General features: G+C 39.0%; 1 protein-coding gene across 3 annotated transcripts; it reads left to right on the top strand.

The window, feature by feature from the left end:
• The first annotated feature begins 3,316 nt into the window (after positions 1–3,316).
• Positions 3,317–22,651, top strand: pcgf1 (polycomb group ring finger 1). Of its 3 annotated transcripts, none has more exons than XM_088924227.1 (9): positions 3,317–3,403; positions 4,602–4,707; positions 5,650–5,802; positions 8,066–8,137; positions 8,251–8,356; positions 14,194–14,233; positions 20,998–21,084; positions 21,872–21,952; positions 22,409–22,651. In XM_088924227.1, exons 1-9 carry the CDS (start codon positions 3,317–3,319, stop codon positions 22,457–22,459), a joined length of 783 nt encoding a protein of 260 aa, XP_088780353.1. In that variant the 3' UTR covers positions 22,460–22,651. The 3 variants fall into 3 exon arrangements, with proteins under 3 accessions (XP_088780353.1, XP_088780361.1, XP_088780368.1); XM_088924235.1 differs by having other exon boundaries at positions 3,320–3,403; positions 21,001–21,084; XM_088924242.1 differs by lacking the exon at positions 3,317–3,403 and adding an exon at positions 3,650–3,786 and having other exon boundaries at positions 5,023–5,802.
• The last annotated feature ends 906 nt before the right edge of the window (positions 22,652–23,557 follow it).

Below are 23,557 nucleotides of genomic sequence, written 5' to 3' on the forward strand. Positions count from 1 at the left end.
TTCTTTTCCAACTTGTGTATCTTGGAGGGACTTGATGGCACACTGATGATGTTCTCCTGCTTTTCAGATGCTGGTAAACAAACATCTGTTTATGAATGGCAGAGTTAAAGTTACATCTAAAATTTCTCCCATGCTTTATCAGCTAACGATTTTCCTCTCTTTCTTACACGCGAAGAGGGCTCTACAGCCAAAATGTTGTGTTTCTTTTCTTCTCTTTTCAGCAGGGAATTAATCTTTACTTGTTCATCTATTAAGTGTGATGCCCTTGAGATCTGTCTTGGTCAGTCTGAACTGGGCAACCCAGTAACAGGCTTTACATTTCCTTTTCCTCTTGGTCCTGACATCTATTGTGTGTGAAATTGGGCCAGTCTGGGATGCGAAGACTCCAGGTGTTCACTTCTCCCCCTTCCGGTAATCTCCAGAACTGTTTGGCCAACCGTGAACTGTTGAGCCCTAGATCACGATTGCCTGTGGATAATCCGTGACTCCTGGTGTCTTAGGACCTCTGCTGCTAAGTCTGGTTTCTAAGTGCAAATCCAAGCTGGGAACGAAGACTGTATTTTAAGAAGAGCATCTCTGGAGACGTCTTAATTGTGAAATGACGTGTGTTTTAGCACATGATCAAGATGTTGTCCAAGATCTGTTCTACAGGCGTCGGTCCTCTAGTAGACTTTAGTGCATGTTTCATGGTTTGCTTGAAACCTGTAACTAGACCATTTGTTGCAGGATGGTATGGTGCACAGCGGATATGTTTACACCATTGGATTTCTGAAATGCTGCAGACTCGTTGCAACAGAGCTGAGGCCCATTATCACTCACAAGCTGTTGAGGAATTTCATTGTGGCTGATTAGTCCTTGCAAGACATGAATGATCTTACCGGCAGTAGCGCCGTAACACAACATGAATGTAGTCATGAACAGTAGTCCATGACATGAATTTCTGGCCTCTTGGAGTGGGCGCCCACAATAACTACATACAGTATATGTGTTTCTCAAGTGGCCCTGCAAAATCTACATGTGCACTGAACACTGCCAAGGAGTTGCAGGCCAGATCCAGGCATGAAGAGGTGGAATGACTGGGTAAGTTTTGAAAAAATTGACACAAAGTGCATGTTTTTACTTGTTGTTCAATTAGGGAGTCAATTCCCAGCCACCAAGTATAGCTTTTTGCCAAAGCTTTAATTTGAACAACCCCAGACTGTCCCACATGCAGCTCATCAAGGGAACGACAGCACAGTTTTGAAGGGATAATCACTGCGATGCCCCACATTAAGCATCTTTTTAACTAAAGAAGAGACAGTAAGAGCCCATCATTGCATCCTGGCTGCTCCCAGTGAAGGAACCCCATTTTGCAGCTTCAAAATGGAGGTGAGGGAGAGGGTGGTCTTTGAGAACCCTTTTGAATGGCATGACACAGTCTTTTGCCCAATGCCAGATCTGCCACTAAGCGACTCAGCATTGTGGCAACGTTGGGTATAAATCTGCTATATTTAAATCTATGAATGAGCATAGTTGGCTCACATTTTGTGGGACTGGGGCTTTTAATATTCTAGGAAAGTCTTGAAAAATTCATGCCGCCTTCTGAAAATGTAAGGCAAAACATCCAAACTTTGGGCGTGTTCGGCATCATTCCTCCCAGTCACCAGTGTGTCATCTAGATGATAGTGTATATTGAGGAAGCCAATGACGACAGTGAACTGGTGCTCAGGGGGCGTGGCCATACCAAACAAGTCCAAGGAGTCCTGGGGGGAGTCCGGGGAGAAGTCCAAGGTCCAAATCCAGTTGATCCATCCAAGACGAAAACAAAACAGAGTTAAAAGCCGGAATGGGATCCGGTGCAGAGACCAGGAATAAAAACGGGATGACGAGGCCAGGTATTCTGAGCCCTGGACTCAGTTGTGTCAGGACGCCGATAGGAGGCCTATGCCCTCAAGCCGCGGGTGTAGGGCGACTAGATGGTAGGCGGGCCTCCGGGCGTCCTTCTTCCAATGCAATGCCCAGAGTAGTGAGAGCGCCAGGATTAAATAAGGAGGGGCAGGATTGAGGGCAGGTGCACGGAATCAGCAAAATGTGAAAGAGCCGGAGCGCCCTTATGAGGAGGGATTACGATCGTTACAATCGCCGTTTGCCTTTATTTATGACATCTTCATAACTACACATCTTCCTTAGTTAGCCATACTACGTTATGGTGTAACTAGTTAGTAATTGCCTATCGATGCAAATGTATAACAAAAATATCATGAAGTGTCACTACAAAGAACACTAGCCACAGAGGCTTCCTCAGGACATACCGTAAAGCTGTCTAACTATTAATGTAGAGAGCAACCTTATCGTGGGCTATTACTTCTAATGACTTATCGTAGTTCTAGGGTGGTACTTACACATTACTACCGCTATATCATCTCTGTAATAAATTGTACTCCAAGGCTTCTCAGTCCAGGGACTCCAGATTTGGTTCAATATGTACAAAATTGAATGGATAATTCGCAGTTAAAATCTTTCCAGCTTTTCAAGGAGTGCAAGACTCCAAATTACCTTCAATATTTTACTTTTTAGTTTCAAAACCACGGTTGTTTCAAAGCTATAAAACAAGTTCAGAGTTTATCCAAAGCAACCTATCGATGCCTAGGTGTGAACAGTGAACCATCTTCTGCTACCAAAGTCACTTAAAACATTATATCCCACAATCTTGTTTTAGTTCCAAAAGAGTTTAGCGGAACGCTTGATTAAAATTTTAACAAATTTGGACTTTCTTAGTTGTCTGCTGCTCTAAAACGGGTGATTTGAACTTAGATTTAACTAGGGTAACTAAAAAATACACAATTCTTGTAACAGATATCTTTTGGAGGATAAAGTGCAGCACATAGACGTAAACCCATATGTTACAGTTCGATTTTCCATTTATTTTTACTTTAATGAGATAGCTTATTTGCTTATTATTTGGTACAAATATAATTACTACCTTTCTTTATACCTTCCTTAAAATACTATGTTCGTGTGCCTTATTCAGTGCAATTTAGGTTGACCGTGAAAATGTCTGAGCAGGTTTTATTTAATAAATGTAGTTTATTTAGTTTTAAGTCAAATCGTCTGATTTCGAATTCAAACGATTTTTGTCGAGAAGGTTTATTGCATAAAATAGTGTACGGAAAATATACATAATCTAAAATATCTTTCTGAAGAAAAAGATACGAATGGAAACAGAAGTTACATCTTTTCCATCTCGATCTACTGTACTACATCTTTTTCCCTCGTAGGCTGTTGCGGTTGTTATGACAACACAATTCTAAACCGGAAGTAGGCCTAAGTGCCAAAGATGGCGGCGCAGGGACCGATGGCGATAGCTATGCGGCTGAGAAATCAGCTGCAGTCGGTTTATAAGCTTGACCCTTTAAGGAATGAGGTTAGTGCCATTCAGTATGTGGGTTTTCGCGTTCGTTTCGATCTAGTGGGTGTTCGGGAACTGATGTGGAGGCTCTGTATAAATGGCAGGAAAGCAGCGCCACTTCGAGATGTTTGTTCTGCGAGAGGAGCAATGGACAGTAGACTCGTACGCTGTAATTGCGCAGGCGTGAGTGGGAGAGTTTCTTCTGCTTTCTGTTTCGTTCAACTACTTGTGTTACCTGCGCAGCTAAATTCTCCTCTCGCTGGCAGCCGTCCTCCGTGTAGCCGAAGTTCAAACAGCGTGCTCTGCTCTTTCCGGGACTCGGTGACACTTGAGCGCGTTGAGAGAGCAAACCCTGGTTCTTGGCAGTATTATGAGGGTAGCTAGCTAACAAAAATGAGGTAGTCTCCGTCGCATCTTCGGCAATATTTGGGGAGGGTGTCTGTTGTTGTTTACGTTCTATACGTGATAAAATGGGAAGTTGTGCTCTACAGGAGAGTTGGTTATGAATATCCTAGTTGTATCTGGAACACGGGAGGGGTTCGGGCCCTTGAGCGTACAGACGCACCGCCGCTGGTGCGACAGGACCTCTGTCGCCGAGCTGCGCGCTTCGGCAAGCCCAGACTGGGCAGGGGAGCTAAGTATGGCAGGTTAATTGTTTCTAAGCATCCCATGCCCGCTAACTCGGGGTTGCTTTGTAAAGAGGAAAATAATTGTTTGTTTTTTTTCGCACCAGATGCTGGAGACAGAGCTAGTTAACTAGTTTTCACTCTCCTTAGAATTTGAACGCACCGGGCGCAGAGCGTATTTTGTTTTCAGCCTTAAAATAACGAGACACTCGTGAGCTGCAAATGACACCCTTGTTTTCGTCAACGCTGCGCAACGCCTCTTTGTTCTGATCAGTAGATTAAGTAAACAGAAGCAGAATTCTCTGTGACTGTCTCCCCTTTTGGAAAATTTCAGATCTCGCCTTCGAACCATCAGTGACGTTAGGAAATGTGTTTTCCCGTGCTGGTAAATCTGGCCAACATTTTTAGGACTTAAGATCTTTGGCACAGGATAGAAAGTAACATTGTCTAAGTGTTTTTGTTTGGGACCAAGAACTTAAAAATACAAAATAAAGAATTTTATATTGGTCTTACTTTTTGTGCGCAGCATGTAAAATAACGGATTTCGTTTCATATTAATGAAATCACGTGTCGACTTTTATCTGCAGGAAGAAGTTAAGGTTAAAATTAAAGATCTAAATGAACATATTGTCTGCTACCTGTGTGCTGGGTACTTCATTGATGCCACAACAATCACCGAGTGCTTGCATACATGTAAGTGGAACTTATTTTGAGTATTATAAAGGAGTTTTTTTGCTTTTTTCTGAAGTGTAAGATTCCAGATTACCTTAAACGTTTTTAGGCAGTTTGAAATCATCAGTTGTTTCAAATGCTGTGCAACGAGTTAAAATTATTTCCAGAGAAATAATTTCTGATATGCAGTTCACATCTAAATGTCTGCTATTACTAGAAGCATTTCTAATAATTTTCCAAGTCCTTGTCTTCAGTGACGCAGGTAATGCCTAGTTTTCATTCCAAAAAGCACATAGTAAACTGAATATTCTTTTTTCATTTTAATTCCGCCTTTAGAGACTTTGCCTTTCTTAGAGGAGCTTTAAAACAGTCGCACTACTTAAAGGTCCAGCCAAGCATAACATTTTTTTTACGATGCAAAGAGAAGAGAGAAGACACAACATTTCAGCTGTGAAGCCTTCTTCAGGTGCAGACTACTCATGCTGACGCAGCTACCCACCTGAACTACTTCTTTTTTATGATTTCTGTTTCCCACCTTATTTGATCACATGAGCCAAACCTTTAATTATTTCCTTTATTGGACCAGTTATTGGGGCAGCACAGTGGTTAGTATTGCTGCCTCTCAGTGCTGGGGCCCTGGGTTTGATTCTGGACCTGGGGTGCTGTCTGCAGGGAGCTTTTGTTTTCTCCCTGTGTTTGTGTGTTTCCTCTAGGTGTCCCAGTTTCCCCCCACATCCTAAGACATACTGGTAGGTCAATAGGCATCTGGGTAAATTGGCCCTAGATGTGGATGCTCTGTGATGGACTGTCCAGGCTATATCCTGCCTGGCGCCCATGCCTGGGATAGGCTCCGGCTCCCTTGACCCTGATTTGGAAAAAGCTGTTAGAAAATGGACAGGTGGATATTAGCACTGAGCTTGTTATTTTTTGAATTAATATGTAAATGCATTTTATCATTTGCAGTCTGTAAGAGCTGCATTGTGAAGTATCTTCAAACCAGCAAATACTGTCCAATGTGTAATATAAAAATCCATGAAACACAGCCATTACTGAACCTTAAACTGGATAGAGTGATGCAAGACATTGTCTACAAACTGGTACCAGGATTGCAAGAGAGTAAGTATGAAATTTTAAATTGGTTTGGGTGAATGTCGTGCCACATTAAATTTCAGAATAGCAGCAACTCTGTTTATTCAACCAGCATTCTTTATTATACTTGTTGACTATTATATGAGTATTCCTGGAATAAAAGTATAAAATTTCCTCTTCCACTAATTTTGTTCACATTAAGTCATAAATCAGTAGGGAAAGGGTTAGAATATAAATTCACCAATCAGCTCTACAGAGAATAGGTTGCCTTAACTGAAAACAATAGTCATAATTCGTTTCCTAATCTCTTTATAATGCATTCCCTACCCCCATCTTGGTATGTACTACTGGCCGCATTGAGTTATTACTTTAAAAAATCTTAATTAACACTAATCTTTCTCTTGGCATTAAAGTAATAACATGTTTTTTTACTCCTCACTTTTTGAAAAAAAATGCACACAGAATTAAATGCCAATTAAAAGGTAAATACTATGTGTACTACTAGTGTGGTAAAGGTGATGGGATTAAATTCTAACACTTCCAGTTGGAATCATTTCTTTTTTTGGAAGTGGCTTTTCAACCTGTTTCACTGAAGCAGGTTCCATGTAGCAATGGTAGTTTGTAAAGAATGTATAGGTGTGATGAGATTAAAAGCAGGCTTTGACTGAAACTAAATTTTTCAGAAAAGAGGTTGTCCCAAAAAATGGATAAGTCTTAGTTATTTTTCACAGAATGTAAGACTACAAAAGTAATCCATAGCATGCATTTCTTAACATGACCTAAATATAATGAATTGGGTTATCATATAAAGCACTTCTAAATTGCTGATGTGTTACATAATGCTTTTATGTATGCTTGGTTGTTAGCAGACTGCTGAATTTTAGGGATCTATTAGTTTGTTTTTACAATGAAATACCAATGAAATAAATTTAGAAAAAGGTTACACAAAATAACATTATATACAGCTGTGATTTTTATATAACCCTTTGTTTAGGAAAAATAGATAAAAGGTAGTATATCTTGAACTACCTTGTGATTCTTAAGACATGTTAAAGACAAGGGTCAATAAGTATCATAGTGGTTTCTACACTGGATGTCTAAAAAAATCCAGTGGCTACTTACTTTTGGAATGTCAACTTCTTTAAAATCCATATATACACAAATTTCTGTGGAGGAGAGTTTATCAATAGTTACTCAAGAGAAACATCTTGTACTATATCTCTTATTTACTAACATTGTTACTGGAGGGCCTTACACACTGGGTGTGAATCGAGTGAGCAAATCCCTGTAGTGACGTGAATGATGTGAAGTGTACCAAATTTTTAAAAATGCAAAAAAGGATAACCGTTATTAACGAACGAAGACAAAGCTGAGGGTGAAACATTTGGTGTAAGGACATGGTAACAGGAATACCACCAGGTAATTAAAACAGTAGCGTTCTGCTCAATCCAGTTACAGGACTCTCTTGTCATTAAAACTACTAATTACAGAGAAGTCATTGGACCAGTTGAAAGGCTTCAGTTCAGTATTTCTGTAGTAATAAAAGGTGATTTGCAGTTGATCCATTATGACATGTAATAGGATTTGGCATCGCGATGAACAAAAACTTTTGAAAACAATTTCTGTTCGCTCTTCATTTACCTTGCTTTTTATTTGCTTGCTCATAATTGCATCCAGTGTGCCAAGCCCTTTGTAGATATTAATGAGGAATCTTATATTTAAACTTGCTTATAGTTCAGTCTTGGTGGTTGTATTTAAAAGGTATTTTATATGGTTGATTTAATTATTAATGTGATTTGTAAGTAATGCTTGACTTAATCCACGTCTTTTCGATTAGTTTTAATGATCATTTGACTTAAAACTCACACAATTGGTAATAAATGTGTCCTAATTGTTTTTGCTTTTTTGTTATATTTAAATATAATAAACCTTATCCTCTGTATACTGTTATACATCATTATAGTTTAATTTTGAAGGCTAAATTGATGTTATTTAATTATGGCTGTGGGGGTTGTCAAATATTATTTTTTTCTAACTTTCAAGTTATATCACACATCAATAAGTAATCTTTAAAATCTCCAGGAGGTCATATGTATTATTTAATCTAATGGAGGTTGCTTCTTTCTACTTTTTTTTAATTGAAACATCCTTTAAAAAAAAGCTTTCTTCTTTCACATGCCCATTACTTATAAAAAAATGTTGGGCATTCTATGTCAATTGCACCTTCTACAGTTTTGGGTATGCATATGTGAACACTATTCATGTCTTTGCATCTCTTCATATGAACCAGGTGAAGACAAAAGGATTAGAGAGTTCTATCAGTCACGTGGTTTAGAACGAGTTATCCAACCTGCTACTGAAGGTATGTAGTTTTCTGCTTCTAGTTTGCATTAATTTCTTGTTTGTAGGCCTTTTTCAAAAATGTTCTACTTGGCGTGAGCACAGATTAAGCCTTTTCTCTGTCTTCTTTTTAAGACTCTGTGCCAGATCCAGCTGGCTTGCCGTATACCAGTTTTGATCACTCAAAAGCCCATTTCTACAGATACGATGAACAGGTCTCCCTCTGTTTAGAAAGACTAAGGTAAGGATGTTTAATTATGATTGGATCCAAAGTTCAGATCTCCTTTGACTTCACTTTTCCATTATGCAGTGCAGGCCTTCTTGTCCCTTCCAGTCTTTTTCATGTAGTATGTCCTGTTTTTCTTTTCTGTTTTACTTTCTAATTTGTACTTTGTCATCTCCTTAATGTTGTTCATTATAATTATATTCAACAATATTACATTTGCCTTTAAAAGTAATTACTTATCACGTTTGTGGTTAACCGTACAATAACCTGGGTTCCAAATTTAATTTTACTAAGTCTCAATAGTTTTAGAAGTACATCAGATTTGGAAAAAAATCCCTGGATATACGTTATATATAAATGTGACAATTAATAGGTTTATTCCATGCTGAAAAAAAGAAGAAAGAAAACACAACGTTTCGGCCGTGGAGCCTTCTTCAGGTGTGAGGTTTACTTTTGTAGTCTTATATTCTGTGAAAAATAACTACTAAAGACTTATCAATTTCTTGGGACAACCTCTTTTCTGAAAAATTTAGTTTCAGTCAAAGCCTGCTTTTAATCCTCACACCTGAAGAAACCTCACACCTATATATACACATTTATATATAAATGTGTATTTAAATGTGGAAATAGTGCATATCCACAGGCTTTTGGAGATTCAGTGGCTACTGAAGTAATGAATGAAACCTTTTTCTGTCAGTTGAATACACAGATGATACTGTAAATGTTCTTAACCCTCTATGGCCTGTCAAGACTTGAAAGTCCTCTCGGTAGAAACAGGCTATGATCCAGGAATTTGGGCTTTAAAGAGGGGAAAGGGAAGATTTAAAGTGAGCAATGACATTTTATATCAGAATCGAGATGGCACATCTCCCAGTGAGCAAGATGTGAAGAGGCCATATAATTTGAGTACTTATTTTTTTGCACAAAAAAGAAAAAATCAGACCATAAATAAAGGGTTAAACTATTAACTTTGCTGACAAACTTCCGTAAAACTCAACACTTACGAAATACTCTTAGTGTGTATGTATGAATATATAAAGCACAGAAAAACTTTCATTTGGAATATATTTCTATCTTTTTATTAACAAGTGTCTGTACTACTCTACTATTAATAATTTTAGATGATGCATTAACTGCTTCACTGACTCACAGCCTGTCTACAGTGATTACTTTCTCGATTACCTTCTTACTGCTGCAAACATACACTTTGCAATCAATAGCTGTTAAAGAAAACAGAATCAGTTTCTGTATTGACTTTCTTGTCTCAGGCTGAACTCATCTTTCAATCTAGTGAATTTTAGTCAGCTGGGTCGCACTATGATCAATACCCATTTTAGAGGAAAAAAACGAGAAAAACAATCACTTTAGATTTGTTATATTCTTGAAACAGTGGAAAAATGAACTTTTTAAAAAGCAAAGGAATTCAGTTGAGACCTAGAGCTGTAAGGTTATTTCTTGAATGTTATGTAATTTTGTTAAAAATAAATAATTTAGATATTTTTAAGACATTAATTCTAACTATATTATCATTAGTGACCTCGCATTTCAAGTCACAATATTTTGTCTTGTTTGCAAGAAACGTTTAGTGCTGCATTCATTGTAAGTAACAAGTAATAGGTTTATTCCATGCTGAAAAAAAGAAGAAAGAGAACACAACGTTTCGGCCGTGGAGCCTTCTTCAGGTGTGAGAGAGACAGGGCAGTAGGCAAAGGTAAAGTAGCGGGAGAACAAAGGTTGGGAGGGAGGAGGAGTGAGAGGCGGGAGCAGGGGACAGAAAGAGAGGCCAATCAAGAGGTGTGAAGTCAGAATGGGTGCAGAGAGGTGTGAAATGAAACTTCCAATGAATGGAGAAAATTTAAAAGAACAGTAGTCTGTCGTTAAGGGAAGGGAGAAGGTGTGATCCTAGCTGCAGAATAATTTTAGTTTCGGTGGTCTTTCTGATGTATGAGTTTGGAAAACCGTCTTTGAGAACACAGACGGAGAGATTAGAGTGGTCGTGGCCGTCAGAGGTGAAATGAGAAACAATGGGCTTGGAGAGATCTTTAATCTTTACAGCCCTGACGTGTTCTCTGAAACGGTCTCCGAGTCTCCTTCCTGTTTCTCCAATGTAGATGGCTGGGCATTTACTGCAAGAGATACAGTAAATAAGGTTGCTGGAGGTACAAGATGCTGTCTGGGTGATCCGGAATTGTCCTGAGGGGCCTTGAATGAGTGTGGTGGTGGCTGTGTATTTGCAGGTGATACAGCGAGCTCTGTTGCAAGGGAAAGTGCCTGGTGTGGATGGTTGTTGAGGGCGGTCAAGGGAGCTGTGAATAAGGAGGTTACGCAGATTAGGTGGTCGGCGATATGAGATGATAGGGCGATCAGAAAAGAGGGCCCCAATGGAGGGATCATCCTGTAGGATGGAAAAGTTGTGGTTAATGGTCCTGGGGATAGGAAGTGTGTTAGGGTGGTAAGGAAGCACCAGAGGAATGCGGTTGTTACGGCGGGAGTTCCTGATCGGGTTGATGGTCCGGGGGGTGTTTTTGACTCGGGCAAGGGCCCTGTCAATCACACTGCTGGGGTATCCTCTGTTGATGAAAAATGAGTACATTTCGAGGGCTTGGTTCTCGAAGTCGATGTCGTCGCTGCATAATCGTCGTAACCTAAGGAACTGTGAAAAAGGAAGAGAGTTTTTAGTGTGGTTGGGGTGAAATGAGCTGTACAGGAGGTAGCTGTGTGAATCCGTGGGTTTGTAATAAACTGAAGTGGACAGTCGGGGGTAGTTGATAGACAAGTGGATGTCTAGAAACGGAAGAGTAGTGGAAGATATGTTAATCGTATATTTGAGGGACGGGTGGAAGTTGGTGAAATGGTGCAGGAAGAACTCAAGCTGATCGTTGGAGCATGTAGCGGCACCGACGCAGTCATCAATATATCGTTTGTAGAGGTCAGGGACATAGCCAGTGTAGGAAGCGAAGAAGCGTTCTTCTACCCAGCCGACAAAAATGTTGGCATAGCTGGGTCCCATTCTGGTGCCCATGGCAACTCCACTGACCTGTTGGTAAAAAAGATTATTGAAAGAGAATGCGTTCAGTGTGAGGACCAATTCTGCAAGGCGTACCAAGGTGTGGGTGGGTGGATCAAGCACTGTGCGTTTGTCCAGCATGTGCTTGAGTGCTGTAAGGCCGTCATTATGGGGAATGACGGTGTACAGAGATGTGATGTCCATGGTAAAAATGTAGCATTCGGTACCCTGAAATTGGAAATCATTAAAAAGTTGGAGTGCGTGGTTGGTGTCTTTGATGTATGAGGGAAGATCTTCAACCAGCGGTCTCATGAGGCTGTCGAGAAAGGCTGAGATGTAAGTAGTTGGACAGTTACATGCTGATACGATGGGGCGTCCAGGGGTGTCCGGTTTGTGGATTTTGGGGAGGAGGTAAAATTGAGATACCTGTGGATGTTCCATGATGAGCCGGTTTGCCTCCTGGGGGAGCTCATTACTGCTGATAAGAAGAGAAATGGTGGATACCACTTCCTTTTGGTAGTCAGTGGTAGGGTCCTGTTGGAGAGGGAGGTAGGCAGAAGTGTCAGTTAGTTGTCTAGAGGCTTCAGAGATGTATAGATCCTTACGCCACACCACAACAGCACCTCCTTTGTCCACTGGTTTGATGACGATATCATCCCTGTTGCGGAGAGACTGGAGCGCCTGATTTTCTCCTTGGGTGAGGTTAGACCTATGTTTACTGGGTATAGAGAGTGCCTTGGGAGCTTGATTAGTGCATTGGTTGATGAAATAATCAACTGGTGGAAAACGGCTAGAGGAGGGAGTCCAACAGCTCTGTTTGGGATTAATGTTGTTAATGACATCAATAACCAGGTTGTTATCAGCTGCCTGTTGCTTTTTTTTTTCTCTGATTATATTTCATATCCACCCAATGTTGAATCACCAGTTATTAAGACTTACCACTGCAATCTGTACTGCGTGGGGAGAAGCAGGGCTAGTGCGTGTACCTCTGACACATGCACTTGTCAGAACAGTATTGTCTTTTGGCAATACTGTAAGCTTCCCCTTGCCTTACCTTACCAGTGTGTTAGTGCTAATTTTGTGAGAAGTGCATTTTTCACTGATACCACAGCAAACTCACAGATTGTTCCAGACGTTGATGTCCAGTAAACCAGGAGAACATCCGCCCATGTCAGCAGATACGGTGCTGACATGCAGACCCGTTAATTGGGAAGATTTAAGTACGATGGTCTGGGTAGGGGTTTCTAATTGCTTCAATACTCCAATTGATGGCAGACAAACTACATCGTTCTAAATTGATCATGTCCTGGGGGCTCCTTGCCTCCTGGATGACTCCTCCCCAAGCATCTCAAGGAATGGGACAGAATCCCAGAATCCCCACAAAACATCTGCAACCATGTGCAAGGCTTCGCTCGCTTTCATTGGTAGCCACCCATGCTAGCAGCCTGGTACTTTCAGTGAGACACTGTAGATGACTATATGTTAATCAGTATAATACATTCTTGTAACATATGTGTTCATTAAATTTTAGTGAGAATCCTACCAAATCAGTTTTGTCATTTTTGTGATAGGTGATGCTTGTTTGATGTACTGAACAGTATCATAGGAAAAGAGTCTCTTAATATTGATGAAATTCTGAAATGCACAGATTGCTGAAGGCTTGGTCCTCTCATGGTTTATAAAAAATCAACAGTGGCCTGGGAATGGTAAAATGGAGTTCATTGTCTTCTACTGGTATTTTTGAGCCCAAAGTGTAAAAGAGAAAACACGTTTTAAAACTACAGTAAATTCAATTAGTGCGCACGTAATCTGTATTGACAAAATGTATCGTCAATTGCATTGTTAAGCACCTTGGGGCAACCTTGTTGTGAAAAACGCGATATAAAAATAAAATATTTTTTAATTGAATATCTGTAAAGTAGCCACTGAAGGTTTGAATTTGCTTGGTAATCTCTGCAGTTCTGCAACTGCTTGATTCCACGCCTAATTAGGATTAAGACTAAGTGATCGGATAAGATCTAAGTGATAATGTGCAGGCCCCACCTGTGGACACTTTAGTTAGGTGTGCTGCCTGGCTACATTAGTTACGAGCTGGCTGACAAACTGGTTGCCATTTAAATGGAAAATTCACACATTGAATTGTTCTTTAATTTGTATTAGTAGAATTGGTGGCAAGACTAATCTCCTTCCTGCAGCGTGTGAGAAATATCTGCAGTGTTTTGCTTGATAGCTATATTTGTGTGTTGCTGATTTCAATTGACATTCAAAGGTAATTTAATTAGATCAGAAGTCTTCACTTTTTTAGGGTCAAACACTGACCATATTCTTCAATAGTAGATTACTTTTAGATGTGCATGAAGAAATAAATAGTCTTGTTGCTAAATGAAATGACTAGTAATAAGGTGCTTAGGATTTCTGATAGGAGAACCAGACTTTGAAATAAGTATTATGTTGTTTACAGTAGAATTGACCTTTTGCATTGCAATATTAATGCTTTAAGTTAGGTTGTATCATTGGTGTTTGAGTTATGTCTGGCCAAAGTGAATGTGAAACTTGGGAGCTGATATGTCCTTGTGTCCTTATTATCTTATATGGAACAGGTCATCAGTCTATGGATTGCCTTCCTAGCTTTGCAGGATATGAATTTCTTTTCTTGTTTCTCTCCAAATAAACAGCTTTAGTAGGTTCCTCAGTTTTGGTTAGACTGTTCAAATATGTATGATGTTTTATTGCAGGTCAATGATTTATCCCGTCATACAGGTTGGAATTGACCATACTGGACACATTGTTTTAAAGTATGCACATTAGTGAAGCTAACAGTTTTTCCCTGTTATTCTTATTTTAGTTCATCATCTGGGAAAGACAAAAACAAGCTCACATTGCAGGTAAGGGTTTTCTGTGCTTTTAAAGAATAAAACTGCTAATGTTGGTGTTTGCTTTCAACAGCTGTCAATTCCTTGCTGCAGTGTTGTTTACAAAAGTAGTTTTTTACATCTTGTTGTTAACATTTGCAAGTATCTTTTAAAGAATCCAAATATTGTTAATATCTCTTCTAATGAGAGAATCATGTCTTTGGTTATGACAGTATTTTAATTTTACTCAGCTGCATTTTGTTAAATGCAGTATCTCTAGTAAGAGCTTTCAAACAAATGTGTAGAAGACTGGATGCAATCAAAAGGTGAAAATTCCACTGTGTGCCAGCAGAGGTCCCCATCTATTCATCTCACTTTTAATAATAATAGTTCCTTACACTTATATAGTGTGTTTCTGGACACTACACTCAAAGCGCTTTAAGGGTAATGGGGACTCCCCTCCACCACCAGTGTGTAGCCCCACCTGGATGATGCGACGGCAGCCATAGTGTGCCAGAACGCACACTATGAAGCCAGTTCATAGATGGGGATTATTAGATGGGAAGCCATGATTGGTAAGGGCCAATGGGAAATTCGGCCAGGATGCTGGGGTTACACCCCTACTCTTTTCGAGAAACGCCCTGGGATTTTTAATGACCACAGAGAGTGAGAACCTCGGTTTTACATCTCATCTGAAGGACGGCGCCTGTTTACAGTATAGTGTCCCCGTCAATGTGCTGGGGCATTAGAACCCACATGGACCACAGGGTGAGCGCCCCCTGCTGGCTCCACTAACCTCTTCCAGCAGCAACCTTAGTTTTTCCCAGGAGGTCTCCCATCCAGGTACTGACCAGGCTCACACCTGCTGAGCTTCAGTGGGCTGCCAGTTGTGAGTTTCAGAGTGATATGGCTGCTGGCATGTTTTAAAAACTAGTGTGTAGTAAAATTTTGGTTTGGCAGTTTTGGTAAGTCCAACCGCATTGCTAAACTAGTGAGACTGATTTTGACTTTTTCGAAAAGATACCAACAGCAACATGACATAAGGCGTTATTGAATTCATTTGTCCTCCATTGTACTGCGTGCGATGTAGCATGCCAAGAGGCCAATCGCATGCTACAGAAAATGTCAAATATGCAGGGTTAGAGCCCTTTCCCCTTTTTATATTTCACGTAGTTGTACAAAACTTGATTGTGGGCACACCTTTGATGGCAGCACTGAGGTATCAGTACTAATGATGCAGAGTATTTCCCAGCAATAAAGGTGATAAATGGCAATACACTGTCAACACTGGGAACAATCTGATTTGAAAATTTTTACTGTGGCAAAACATGAAAAAAGCTCAAATTATTTTATTTGGGTTTCATTCTTTTGTATGTGCTGGCATAAGGAATATGTTAGGGAATAAGAGAAAGGCAGGAATTGTGTAGGCAGTGATTTATTATCTTTGTGAGTTGGGATAGCTTGGTTGATGGTCGTCAAGCCTGGCCAGCAATACTCAATACACACTCAGTTCTAATCATACAGCCAAGTGCTTTATTATATACAAGGTTTAAGGATGTTTGTGGATTTTTTGTGGATGTTTGTGGATGCTCACCTACTTCGAAAACTTCGAAAACCTCTCATTATCCTTTGTTTAAACAAAAGAAGCAAGCACTTGTTCTTAATCCCACATCAAAGGTTTCCCCTCTCTGTCTGTTCCGCCTGGTTCTCTTTCTCCAGGCACTGGCTGTCCTGGCCTGATAGAGGCACAGCTCCCTTCCTATTATATAGTTCTTGTATTCTTTTTGACCATTAATGCCATATTTTGTGACCGACAACATTGGTCCTGCAGTTTTTTCCCATCCCTCACATTGAGCCATCTCTGCCCCTTGTTGAGAGTTACAGAGTTTACTATGGAAAGCCCGCACAGTGGTACTGAGGCATTCTTCTGCCTTTACTTGTGTTCTGTATGTATTCACTCAGTACTCCTGTAAGCTAGATCAAATGCAGTTCTGGTGGAAGAAGGATGAACCACACTTTTGCCACTATCCCACAGTCTTTGCTGCTTTTGTGTGCAGCTCACAGTATTCTGTTTGATGCTGATCTTGGAATTCAGTCATCATATGCTCTGTAGAATTTAAAATGTTTCAAATCAAATATGCTGCAATAACTGCTAGTTCCTATGTTGTTTCTGAAGGTGCTCCACCCACCTTAGATTTAAGTGCCATTTAAAAAACAGAAGTTAGAAAATTAATTTTCGAGGGCAGAACCCGTGATGAAAATTACAGTAAACAACTTTAACTGGGATATTGTGTAGGATTAGCAGAGCATTGAAACAATTGTTAAAACTGTTCCTAAATACCTGTGCAGTGAGACAATTGCTGTTATTTAGCTCTCTGGTATAGAGGGTCAATGATTTACCTTCCAAAGCCTAAATCAACAGAGGTTTCACCATGCTGTGTTCAGAGGCATTTGAGTACACTTGTTTTTGCTTACCTCACTTCTCTGAGTTTCTTAATGTGCTCTAGAGACTTCATACCTGCTTCAGGGTCTGCTGATTCACATTCCCTAGCTCTTCTTATGTTGCGAAGGCCAAGATGCTTTTCAAAACTGTTAAACCTGCGTCTCTGCTGGCTCCAGTATCTCCTTTTTCAGTGCAATACAGTCACCATAACAAGAGAAGAGCTTTTGCCAAGGTCAGCCATGAACAGGAACGGCATTTTTTTCCTGTGGTCGGTAAAACAGTCTCAAAAAGGTGTTCTCAAATGAGTGGATCAGCTAGCTGCTATGTTTGCTGTGGGGTTCTTCTGTGAAGATACCATCTCGCCTTTTAGTTGGCAATACCTGTTAGCCAATAAGAGACCTAGCATATGAAATGTTCCGCCTTTGGAATTGGTTTAGATTGTACAAGATTGTGTCTTTTATGTATTAACTGTATAAAGAATAATCAATTAGGAACTAAATGGATCATTTTTGTGCTTTAGTATTTCTTCCCTCATTATATCTGTTATGTTCTTTGTGAAATTCATGCTTTCCTCACACAAGCATTAAACTTATTTTAGCTCTCCTGTAGTTTTCTTAATTTTGCCTGGAGGTTAAAAGTTATTCTCTTTCAGTTGTCATTTATCTTCGGAATGGAAATAGGGGAATAATTAAGGATGCCTCAAGACGTGTGCAATGCCTGACTTTTTTTTTTTTGTCTCTCAAGGGTTTTCCTTTAGAATTTTTTTTCTTGACTGCTGCGTGTGGGTGGGTGGCAGTGAAGAGAATATTGTGGAAGAGAAACGATGGCTAACCCATGGAGCATGCAGTATTAGGCTAGTCAGAAGAATGTGAACGGGTGAATACAGATAAGCCACAATTAAGAGCAAGCTGAAATGCTGAGGTTCGCTGTTTAATTTAAAGTTGGGGAACACAGGGTTGCATTTATTTTTAATGAGCGGAACAAGATGGAGCATGTTATTGACAAGAAAAAAAATGAAAATGAAAATTGTTTTGAAATCTGAAATTAGTTTTAAAAATATATTTTTTTAAAAAACTATTTTCTATAAAGATATGTTTACAAAAGCTGCATCATTGAATTTCGATTTGTACAGTTATTTAGCAAGTAATTTTTTGTTGAAACTCTAAGCTGGTTAAAGGAATAATCATGTTATTAGTAGACCATTACTAAAACTACCTCTAGCAGGAGTACTCAAGTCACTGCTCCTGTTAGTCCCCACTCAGTGCAAACTGGTGGTCCACAAATTCAGGAAAGCAAAATCATTGCTTTTATTTGTTCTTTGACTTCCAGAGGTTCACAAAGCTAAACATGGAATTCTATTCCAGGAACCTTCCCGTTTTTATTCCAGCCAATTTAAGTGGGAAAAAATAGGACCCTTGACGTATTTATAATAGTATTAGTGTAATAATACTACTAGAATAAGGAGAATGTATGAGAACTAGAGAAGAGGAATTCCTTAAGTTGTAAACATTTAACTGGGACTAAGTATTCTGCAGTAGATCAAGTGTGTATTCTTCAGTGATATACCAGCACTTCCAGATGTTAGCATGAAAGTGGTGGACGATTTTTCCTGCAGCTGTGAAATGCATTTCAAGATGTTTGTAATATACAACTGATGTGTTTTGTTAGAATTTTATGAAAGAATATATCTATATACTTATAGCTTACTGAAAAATGTTGAATTTGTGTTTCTATAAATGTAAAAATGCAGAAGTGATCATGACATTTCCTGAAGCGTGTCAGTGGTATAATGCTGGATAGAGAACCCAAGTGGTATAATTAAGACAACAGTGGTCTGAGAGGAAAAGGTTCCTCTTAAAATCAAGGCGGCGGGTTTAGTTTTAGAAATATTGCGCAGTGCCAAAGCACCGTATCCACTGAGTTCTGCTGATCCCTGAGGGGGTCAATTCTCATTAACTTTTACCCATTTTCATTGACTGGGGACATAGCCAGGGAGAGTGGTGACCAAAGAGGCAGTAAATCAAAAACATATTTAACAGCAAATAGATACACTCTCAGCAGTTAATGTGAAGCAAAGGAGGGCTGGAAGAGGTCAGGAATTCTCTATAGCAGCTGACTCCAGTTGATGGGAGTTTATTGATTTTAGTGTTTCTCGGCTTGTTGCAGTAAATTTATTAATTCCCTTGCTATTGAGAGGCAGTTGCTTTCTTTTAAGGGAGCTGAAGATTTTTTAAAAAGACATCAGACCTCCTGCTGGTGTTTTATCTTTATTAAAATTGTATTGGTATATAGAAATGAAATAATAGAATTATCACGAAAGGTTTCTGCTTGTAGACAGTATTGAAATTCTTTCATTGTTATATCTCAAGCTTTAAAATGACTTTTTCAATTTAGGAACCAGTTGCTGTTCAAATTAAAAAAAATAGGCACATTCAATCTATATTCAAGTTTTGTGTTAGTGAAAGGGGAGATTTTTAAGACTTATTTAAAGGTATATTGTATGTTCACTTTATTACTTGTTCTTTGAACACTCGTTAATTTTAATGGTTCCTGGCAGCACACAGCAATAATGTACAGTAGACCTCAGAATGCTACATGTACAATAGGTAGATTAGTTGCAAGGCAATCTGTCATCTTAATTGAGCATTGCAGCAAATTGTAAAAGCATAACAATGCCACAGTAGCATGCAGTTACCAGATACTGAATTAAGTGTTCAGCATTAAATGATGCAGCAAGCACAGTTATGTGAGTTTTGTTCTCATGACTTTAAATGTCTATAGAGTTCTGGGTTCTATGTATGAACTGTATCGTGAAAAGGATTTTCTAGGCATTAGTATGAACAAGTGATTTTGTGGAAGATGTATTTACTCACTGTCTTTAAATTATACCGAGAGGCATTATAAGCACAAAAATGAGTTTTGGTGTCTCGGTATATAATGAAAAATGGCACACTTGAGTAAGGCGTAAGAGGTGGTGTATGTCATGGGAACCGTATGACACAGTTTTATATTGGTTAAAAATGTTACCTGTCATTTGAGGGGGAAAAAAGCCATTTTATTAAATTAAACCAAACCATATCGTTACGTTGTTTATGGTAGAGAATAACCTGTAGTGACCCACAGACATTGAAGTCCAGGACAGCATCTCTACTTGGGTTGGTGTGAATACCACATCGTGTGAAACCCAAGGCTCCAAGAACCTTTCCTGTAGAAAATCCTTAATCAAGCTGCTCCTTTTAGCATGAAAGGGGAATTTTTCTTCATCTGTACATACTCTAAAATAAAACCAAAACATGCCCGTGTCTTGTGATGAATTAGAAACAACCATCAACAGAGAATAAAATTTTCCTTTCTACGTATCCTGCCTTTTAATAAAACAAAAAAGTTAATCTCATAAGAAAAGGAGCAGGACGAGAGTTGGCATCTGACAAGTTTACGTTTCTAGCCATTCCCTGGGATAGCCAAGAGTACTTTACAGATAGTGTAAGAGTTGGTGAGAAGATAAAAACTATTAGTGGACATCAGACTGAGGTTCATTGCAGCTGGTCAAGAGAACGGGCATCTGTTTTTGGGGTGAAATCTGGATGCATCATCTCTAGTTAAACAATGGTCCAGTGCGTCAGGGCTGTTATAAACCAGTTACATCAAAAGAATTCTGTTAGATGAAATGACTTGATTGTGTGTCTTAGGAGCTACACTGTGGGAAGAGCTACATTAATAGACATATGTGGTGTAACAGGTCACAAGATGTATTTGCTGCCCGAGTTTCTGATGTTTTTTTTTCAGAATTTCAAACGTTGAGCAGTTTTTTTTACACTAGGTGGTTCACAGAGATGTCAATTACCTATTTTTAGGTAACGTTTGGTACCAAATTTACCCAGCTCCTTTACTGCAAAATTCTGCTTAAACTACGTTGCTCAAGGCTTATACAGCTGTGAGATATGATGTGATATGGACTTGACCTGAAAGCTTCATTCTGCCTGAGAATCCTATGGTCATGAGTTTAGGGAATACTGTCCAGATTGTTTTCAAGATGCTGTTCTGTGACTTGATAAAGATCGGTGAAAACTGAAATTTTGGTTCTCCTGAAATATGCAGGGAGGAAATAGTCATAGATATTAGCACTTTAACATAATATAAGCAAAAAAACAAAACAAAAACATTATCATTAGGATTTACATTTTTTTTATTTTCATTGACGTACTGCATGCCTTTTAAAGTGAGACAGGCAAAGTAAGAAAAAAATGATAGAATTACAATATTGTCACATTTCCTGAAGTTATACTTTCTTGTGTAAATATGTGGGATTGATCTGCAGTAATCATGTAATTACTCTTCTGTCTCTCCTGTATAGCAGAAGTATGTCAGATGTTCTGCAAGGGCAGAGGTGAGGCACCTGAGAAGAGTCCTTTGTCACAGACTCAGTGTTGAAAAACATCAGGTGAGTCTGCCTATTGTAATGATTAAGATTGCAGTGGAGAACAGAAGCAAAAGCAAGACTGCAACTTACAAGTTGCTTTTCTTTCACAATGGGCCTATGACTGAGTTGTCTGTCCTATCAAATTGCATTGGTTTAAGGGAATAACAATTACATACATGGTTAACATGCAGACTTGATGTGGTCTCCTTTACATTTCTAACTTTTTTTACAGTGTTCCTCAAGGAAGCACTGCTGTTTGAGGTCAAGCTGCTATTTCAGCCCAGATCTCTGCAGATACTCTACAGCATAGCCCAGTTTGGGAAAGTTCCTGTGAAAGGGGATTTCATTTTTTTAGTTGGCTTACCATTTTTATTTTTATTGCATGTTATTAGCATCCTAAGAATTACAAGCATTGGAATCGACATGGGCAGAAACGAACATTTCACAGACGATAGTTAATTGATTTTGAGCTGTCAGGTTTGCAAGTGACATCATATAGCCACCACCATGTGCAGCAAACCCAGACCTGCAAGCATATTTACAGTGATTATAAAACACCCCTTTGCTATAAGAATATATATAACCTTTACCTGGCTCATTCCTTTGCATACCTTTCTCGTTTCCTGAGAAGCAGCACATTAAATATGACGAAACCAGAAATAGTTTAACAGGTGCATCCTGATTAAATTGACCTAATCCCTCAGGTGAGAGAGATGAATTAATTTAAAGAAAATGTTTAAATTCCCTTTTATGTTTTTAGAGAGATCTCGTAATGGACATCGGTTCATGTTGTCTTTTCCACTTATAGGTTCAGATGTTATTCAACAACGAGTCCTTACCGGATCACATGACCATGAAACAACTTTGGCTGTCACATTGGTTTGGAAAGGTAACAAGACTGTATCAAATTTGAAATTTCTGTGCAGACTAGTTTGCAGCTTTTGCACACTGAAGCAACATGTAAAGCACTTTTAGGATAAGTGTGACTGAAATCGCTTCAGTAAAAAACATCTTATTTTATAAACAGGACTAAGGACAAAAATTAATTATAGAGTACAAAGAAGAGAAAATATATGAATTGATTAAAGTGCTTATGATTATGCAGTCAAACTCTCAGGTTGTTTTAGAAACATTTTAGCACATGATAATCATTTTCCATTTTCATTTTGAGTCGCATTAATCGAAGCTTTAGTTTTGCTCAGTATTCCATTATTTTTTTCCCAAAAAATCCCGTACAGGGTCCATCAGTACAGGAGGTACTATCCAGCAGGAATAAGTGTTGTATCAGTAATTAATATGTCATTGATCTTGTCAATTTATACAGCGTCATCTTTTTTTTTTGTAGTCGCAACCTTTGGTTCTTCATTACACCATCAAAGACAAGCGGGGAAGATAGAGCCAGCAGATATTTTTCGAAACCACGTTTTTGGCAGTAAATTTCAGTGGGGTTTTTTTTTTGCAACTTAAAAAATATTAACAGCTGTATATAATTTGTATTTGTACTTTATATATTCTATTTTTAATATTTCTGTAAATAAAATACTTATTTTGTCTGGGTTTTATTTTTTTAAATAAATTTTGTGAATAGTACAGCTGTTTCCTCTGTGGCCTTTTTCATGTGCGCAGTTGCCTGGCTGCTAGGGGTGTGGAAGAGAAAGGTTCAGTCCTGAGTCGGAACACAGGAAGGGCTCTGGGAGAGGGGAGGCTGCCCGGTCCCTCATTTGTGTTGCTTCTTTAGTTGTTGTTTTTTTTAACAGCAGGTTGGTAGACTGAAGAACAGAGGTAAGACTATTCACAAAGCCATCGTTGATGAATTCGAAAGGGTTTGCCCCTGTTACAGACCAGGGACATGTACACGAGCTGTCAAAATGTGCAACATGGCATGTGCTTTCTTGATATTATAAAAATTAATTCAAAGCTCACAGTACTTCTGCCCAAAAGCCATTTAAGATGCTGTTTCCCCCCCCTTAATTGGTTTAAGGCTCTTCATGGCTTCAATACTGGCCATGTTGAGTTTTTTTTATGAAGGCAAAAGGATACAGAAACTTTTCATCTTTTTAAGGTTCGTCTTTCAGGATTTTAACCGCTGTAGTACTAGATGTAAATACTACATCTCTGTTTTCTTAGAGAACCCATTGACTGCACGGCTCGTTACAGATAGGATTTTGATAGGTTTTCGGTTCACTACTATACAGCTCAAAGATGTATGAAGAACAGGTTTGGTCAGTCGTGTCTTGCATATGATTAATGATTAATACGGTACCCTTTGCAATCCTGTGGCAGTTCCACGTTTGTCTCCTGCATTCAAATATGTATGAAGTGTAGTTATCAAAATAACTTGTGTACTATTAAGAGTTTTCAATAACTAACTTTTAATACTACTCACACCACGGCGTGATGAGAATGTCTTTAGTCATACGTGTGAAAAAAATATATAATGTAATCTATTTAAAGTCCTTTAAAATTACAATCACAAGAGAACTTTACTTTTCAG

The sequence above is a fragment of the Atractosteus spatula genome, chromosome 1, assembly GCF_055471065.1.
Source record: "Atractosteus spatula isolate fAtrSpa1 chromosome 1, fAtrSpa1.hap1, whole genome shotgun sequence".
Taxonomy (NCBI): domain Eukaryota; kingdom Metazoa; phylum Chordata; class Actinopteri; order Semionotiformes; family Lepisosteidae; genus Atractosteus; species Atractosteus spatula.

Excerpts from the sequence above, each read along its gene's own strand:
- pcgf1 (XM_088924227.1), top strand. The coding sequence starts at position 3,317 with ATGGCGGCGCAGGGACCGATGGCGATAGCTATGCGGCTGAGAAATCAG. Across the intron at positions 4,708-5,649 it reads CACCGAGTGCTTGCATACAT|TCTGTAAGAGCTGCATTGTG; the intron begins GTAAGTGGAACT and ends TATCATTTGCAG. Across the intron at positions 8,357-14,193 it reads CTCTGTTTAGAAAGACTAAG|TTCATCATCTGGGAAAGACA; the intron begins GTAAGGATGTTT and ends TTCTTATTTTAG.